Below are 7,000 nucleotides of genomic sequence, written 5' to 3'. Positions count from 1 at the left end.
GAGAAAATATTTGCAAATGAAGCAACTGACAAAGGATTAATCTCCAAAATATACAAGCAGCTCATGCAGCTCAATATCAAAAAAACAAAGAACCCAATCCAAAAATGGGCAGAAGTCCTAAATAGACATTTCTTCAAAGAAGATATACAGATTGCCAACAAACACATGAAAGGATGCTCAACATCACTAATCATTAGAGAAATGCAAATCAAAACCACAATGAGGTATCACCTCAGAGTGGTCAGAATGGCCATCATCAAAGCATCTACAAACTATAAATGCTGGAGAGGGTGTGGAGAAAAGGGAACCCTCTTGCACTGTTGGTGGGAATGTAAATTGATATAGCCACTATAGAGAACAGTATGGAGGTTCCTTAAAAAACTAAAAATAGAACTACCATATGACCCAGCATTCCTACTACCGGGCATATACCCTGAGAAAACCATAATTCAAAAAGAGACATGTACCACAATGTTCACTGCAGCTCTATTTACAATAGCCAGGACATGGGAGCAACCTAAGTGTCCATCGACAGATGAACGGATAAAGAAGATGTGGCACATATATACAATGGAACATTACTCAGCCATAAAAAGAAACGAAATTGAGTTATTTGTAGTGAGGTGGATGGACCTAGAGTCTGTTATACAGAGTGAAGTAAGTCAGAAAGAGAAAAACAAATACAGTATGCTAACCCATATATATGGAATCTTAAAAAAAAAATAATGGTTCTGATGAACCTAGGGGCAGGACAGGAATCAAGATGCAGACGTAGAGAATGGACTTGAGGACACAGGGAGGGGGAAGGGTAAGCTGGGACGAAGTGAGAGAGTGGCATGGACATATATACACTACCAAATGTAAAATAGATAGCTAGTGGGAAGCAGCTACATAGCACAGGGAGATCAGCTCGGTGCTTTGTGACCACCTAGAGGGGTGGGATAGGGAAGGTGGGAGGGAGGCACAGGAGGGAGGGGATATGGGGATATATGTATACTTATAGCTGATTTACTTTATTATACAGCAGCAACTAACACAACATTGTAAAACAATTATACTCCAATAAAGATATTTTTAAAAAATTTGTGACTTGTGTATTTCAAAATAGGATACTGTGCAGCATTCATGAGACAGAATCTAATATATTACTACGTTGTTTGTGCATTCCTTGATCATGGTAAACTAGGACATGCTGTTCCGTAAACAAATCCAGGAGGGAAGATGCACCATCTCATTTGAAGGATGTAAACATATTTAGTCAAACAAGAAACTGGCTCATCTGAGAATTTTATAGCAAACAAGGACAGAAAATAGTTTGCATAATTTTCTCATGCTCCTTTTATAGTGTTTATCTTTTATAAGGCTCTTTGGAACAGTTGCTAGCCACCTGTCAATAATGTGGCCTTTTATAGACTCAACCTTTTATTGTTCTCATGCCCTTGACATATAGAAAAACAATATTAGAAGGAGTCAGTGTTGAATAGGGTGGGCAACATACTAATTTTAAATTTAAAAGACTGTCTTTTGTAGACTGACATAAAGAGAGAGTTTTGAATGATGTGAAGAGAATAGGCATGTTATGAAATCTTCTTTAGGGGGAATAAAAATAAATTCATTATTTTATCAACATTTTTGAAAATTGAGTTAAGAATTATATTTAAAGCACTAGTCAGTTGAAAATGAAGCCAAGTAGCATTCATTTAAAGTTGTAACAATTTTGCATAATATTGCATCAGTTCCAAGTGAAAATATTTGTATTGTGAGTCTAACAATTACATAAATATTTTGTATATGCAAACATTTGTTTTAACTTCTTTTTAGTGGAATAAGATATCCAGTATGTTTTTCTCAATTTACATAAAATCTGTCAAGCTTTCTACATGTATTTATTAACCTACATCCTAGAAGTGCTTTCATGATACTGAATGAACACAATCCTACAAATCTGTTCGCAGGAATACATTTCCATCCATAAAGGGACATTATCCAAGCTCTTAAGTAGAAAGGTGCCTATCTTTTGTTTTGCACAATTAGATTCCAAGTTCTCTGTATATAATCACGAACGAGAATAGTAAAGGAAGCAAGTTTCAAACCAACGGAAATTCTTTCTATTCTTGCTAAAAATACAAACATCCTGATACACACACACATACACTCACGCAGACACACACAACCTTTCCAACACCACCATTTCCCACTCTTAGTAATATGAGATGTGGGGCTACAATTTAATATTTGTGCAGAGACCTATGAATTAAATATCATATTCTCATATGGTGCTTGGGAGACGACTTCATGTTTTCCTTGATAGAGTTTGCATATTGTACTTTTCAAATTGTGCTTTAAAACATTTGTACTTCTTGAAACATGGTGGCTAATTGGGCTGATAATTCTTAGCGGCCAAGAGCAATTTTAGATGTGGTCTTCTTTCTGTTCAGTATGTTTTTATTTTAAGGCTACTTGGAGGACAGAACTAGACAGCCCTTCATCAGGTGTGCAGTGGTGAAGATCTGATTTTTCAGTGGGTCTGTTAATTGGACACAAGTGCAATACCCATGGTGTAATGAAAAGTTATGATAGCAGATAAGATACCCTGCAAAGTGAATGAGTTTTCTTTAGGTTCAATTGTGATTATACTGCCACCTCTACTTTCACTGGTGCCTTCGTGCGTTATTTTTTCCCGTTTAGCCTAGTATTTTTATAGATCTCTAGAATTTTCTTGGGATACCTATCTTCTGGTTTTCAATGTAAATATACTTGGAATAAAATAAACCCAACAGTGTTATCTATTACTAGCTGGTTATTAGAATCTGTGATAATATTTTTGGAATGGAAATTGAATTGAATTTGTATATAGAATGTATGCGTTTTCCAGTTATCTAAGTCAACTTTAGAAATGCTTATTCATTATCAATGTATATGAAATAGTGTAGAATTTTTCTCGAACTCAGTTTCTTTCTTCCTGTTGGCATTGATATCAACGATGTGATGCCTTGGATAATAAAATTTGCAAACTAAATTCTCTCTTTTCTGAACAAAATAATTGAGGAAATTCATTCAAAAGCCAGCCATGAAAATTAAAAGACATGATCAAACCAAATGTTGCAGAAGATAGGCAAAGTTCTGTTCTTAAGGAGCCACTGAGTCAGTCTAATGTGCTAAACAGATATTGGCAAACTATTATTTAATAAACTAATTGCAATTGTGGTAAACATGATGTGAGAGACATGCGGAGTGTTCTAAGAATGTGTAAGAAGGGGTCTCTCCCTAATTTGATGTTAGTAAGCCATGGATCATTTTCAAAGTAACCATCATTCACTTTTATTTTTGAAGAAACTTATGAGAAAGACTGGCGTTTTCTGATAAAATTTGGTTTATAAGAGTAATATCTTCACCTATCCTTATTTTGTCTAGGGTAAATTTCAAACGTAATAGTTAACTAGCGTTGTATAGTTCTGCTTCATAGTTTTAGAGGGTTTGTTTTTTAGTATGTGTGTTTTCCTTACTCAGTAATAACACACAGACTTAGTCCACATTTTGTATACTCAGATTTCGGTAATAAAATATTAATTTTCATCAGTTAGTTGAAACACACCCATTAATAGTAGTACAGCCTACCTAAAGAGTACAATTAAATATTTTTAAGTGCCAAATCTATAACTTTTCTATAAAAATTTTTTGTTTTTACTTGGAGGATAAAAGACTAACTTCTTAATAGTCCTAGTATGATTCATCAGTCTAATTTCTTAATTAATATCAAAGATTGGAAAACAGAATATCAAGAAGTTCTCCTGAATTACACGTGGGTTTTACACTTTGAGTTAATGCAAGACACTTACATTTTGAAATTTAGCCTTAATGGCATATAGCTTACTCTTAACTTGATGGTCCAACATAAACGTATCTTTATATGCTGTATTTAGGATGAGAAATAAAGATTACTGTTGTTCAAGTATGAAGGGGAAAAGGAATAAATAGCAAAGATTTATGGAATTAACTAAAATTTCATACATTTTACTGTGTTCCCTTGAGAAGGGTCCCACGTTCTGATTCCCAAACTGGATATTTAGGAAATCTCTAAGAGAGCATCAACAGATTTATGAATATATATTTTTCTTTGACAAATTAAAAATAAGATTAAAATATTATCAGGTATTCCATGTATACAGATGTAATAAACTCACTGACTTTCTTAGCTCATAAAGTTTTGACATCAGCACTCTGGGAAGGCTGTTTCCCTGAATGTATTTTAAGCCACTTGTAATTCTCTATATATGCATATGAACTTCATAAAGTAATGATATAGGTATGCCAAATTTTCATGCAACTGTGGTTAGTTAGCACAGTATTTTCAGTCAATCTGTTTTCTCTTTACAACTCCATCATTCCATTTGTAATGAAGTTAACATCTTCAAGTTGTAAACATCTTCCTAGTTAAACAAAATTAAATGTTTAAATATAAGCACATTCTTCATATTTCATTCTTTGTAGATTAATCATTCTGTATATGAGTATCTAAGTCTCAAGCTCTGAAATCTAGGATAAATAATAAAAAGTCAGAACTAGAATCTAAATTCCAGGATGGTTTTTTTATTCATTTAAGATGTGAACTTGGCAAGTCACCTCCCATCCTTGTCGCTTGTTTTCCTCATTCATAGAGTGAATCTGTTGGCGTAGTTTAGTGGTTTTTACTTTTCAGCGACAGAAGCCTCTTCTCAGACGAAATCTATGTATAATCTCAACATACATAAAAATAAATAATAATAATGGAGCTTTTCTTAGGGAAGCAGCAATGAGGGAGGAAGGGAGTGGGGTGGGGCTGAGTGACCCTAGAGCCGGACCCTGTATGCTGCTCGACCCCTTCCCACACAGCCTATTGAAGATGGCTCTAGTCTATACATCAAGTAATTCCTCAAATGCCAGGGACCACATTTTGAAAATCATGTAATTATATGATTATTACATTTCTTTAAAATTCCAAAATAATGTAATCTCTATTATATAAATTGCTATTTGTCTATTAAAGCCTTGAGAATCCTATTATCTACCTTAAAAAAAGAAATGATATATGCAAATATAAGTAGGTTTCAATCTATGATAAGAAGGATTCTAAGGTAAAAAGCCCACATTTCATTTTAAAGCCACTGACTTAAGTATTCCATAAAATTGCTCCATAATGCCAAGTAGTTCATATTTAGGAAATGAATAAATTGATAAAACTCGAAGTAACCCTTTAACATGCAGAAAATTCTAAAAATCTTTTAGTTAAATTTTAATTCTCTTACCCATCTTTCTATTTCACTATGAAGATGAGAAAAAAAAATTTTTTTTTGTAAATTTAAAGGCAGAATGTGATAGAATGAAGAATTTTTCACTTCCCAGCTTTGGTTACAAGAAAGTAAACACTTCTGTCAGCACACCACGTATGCAACTAATAGATTCTTTCAGTCATAGTATGTACAGCAACAGAAAATGAGAGGGAAGAGAGCATATTCTACAAAATAGTTAATTGCCCAGGAAAAGAAAAGTCTGCAGGAGACAAAGTTCTTCACAAGCAGCCGTTTTCTTTGCCAGTTAGTGAAATGAATTTGATGGTTATGAGGCAGGAGTAATGGGTTTTCACTGTGACTAGTTTCTAATGTGAGCAAGCGTTCTCTACCTACCTAAAATTAAGCAAGGGTTCTTAATGAGCCGAGGGTTCTCTACCTACTTAAAATTAAGAAAACGAATAAAAGCAAGTTTTCAGTAATCCCCAAAGGACTCAAAATGAACTTGTCCCAGCAGTTACCTTATATAGACTCTGTGACACTGTTCCCCTTCTGCAGAAATACTGAGTGTAGATCATTACTTTCCAAGAGTCATGTACAGAGACCTACTTTATAACACTTCAGGGAAGTTAATGTACTAGATCTTGAAGTGCCTTTCTGGAACGTGAAGTAATTTGTAGTTTTCATCTAGTAGCACTGTTAACTCTTGTATTGTTTATAGGTCCATGGGGCCGATGTATGGGAGACGAATGTGGTCCAGGAGGCATTCAGACCCGGGCTGTGTGGTGTGCTCATGTGGAAGGATGGACAACATTGCATACAAACTGCAAGCAGGCCGAGAGACCCAGTAACCAGCAAAATTGTTTCAAAGTTTGTGACTGGCACAAAGAGTTATACGACTGGAGGCTGGGACCCTGGAATCACTGTCAGCCTGTGATTTCAAAAAGCCTGGAGAAACCCCTTGAGTGCGTTAAAGGGGAAGAAGGCATTCAGGTGCGAGAGATAATGTGCATCCAGAAAGAGAAAGACATCCCTGCGGAGGATATCATTTGTGAGTACTTTGAGCCCAAGCCTCTTCTGGAACAGGCCTGCCTCATCCCCTGCCAGCAAGATTGCATTGTGTCTGAGTTTTCTGCCTGGTCGGAATGCTCCAAGACTTGTGGTAGTGGGCTCCAGCACCGGACGCGTCACGTGGTGGCGCCCCCACAGTTTGGAGGCTCAAGCTGTCCAAATCTGACTGAGTTTCAGGTGTGCCAGTCCGGTGCCTGTGAAGCTGAAGAGAGCATGTACAGCTTGCAGGTGGGGCCCTGGAGCACGTGCTCGATACCCCACTCGAGGCAAGTAAGACAAGCGAGGAGACGTGGGAAGAATAAAGAACGGGGCAAGGACCGAGGGAAAGGAGTGAAGGATCCGGAGGCCCGTGAACTGATCAAGAAAAAGAGAAATAGAAACAGACAGAACCGACAAGAGAACAAATATTGGGACATCCAGATTGGATACCAGACCAGAGAAGTTATGTGTACTAACAAGACGGGGAAAGCTGCTGATTTGAGGTAACATTTTATTACCATTAAATAAGTGTGTCTCTCTGTCAAGACCATGGGCTAGAGAGTACTTAAGACCTGCTGTACGAAGTCTTGGAATTCATATGTGTACACCTAGGATGAGCTACCCCCAAGTGGGACATTTTCCACTTGAAGACATTTAAACTTTTGTGGTTTTCCTGAAGTTAC

At 36.3% G+C, this 7,000-nt stretch overlaps 1 protein-coding gene across 1 annotated transcript in view; it reads left to right on the top strand.

The window, feature by feature from the left end:
- Positions 1 to 7,000, top strand: part of THSD7A (thrombospondin type 1 domain containing 7A) — a 469,228-nt gene that overhangs the window by 189,867 nt on the left and 272,361 nt on the right. The window contains exon 2 of the mRNA XM_024127055.3: positions 5,989 to 6,820. Within this exon, the coding sequence (XP_023982823.1) occupies positions 5,989 to 6,820 (832 nt within the window). The remainder of the gene's footprint in view (positions 1 to 5,988; positions 6,821 to 7,000) is intronic.

The sequence above is a fragment of the Physeter macrocephalus genome, chromosome 5 (assembly GCF_002837175.3).
Source record: "Physeter macrocephalus isolate SW-GA chromosome 5, ASM283717v5, whole genome shotgun sequence".
NCBI lineage: Eukaryota > Metazoa > Chordata > Mammalia > Artiodactyla > Physeteridae > Physeter > Physeter macrocephalus.
This window is presented reverse-complemented; position numbering and strand designations above follow the sequence as displayed.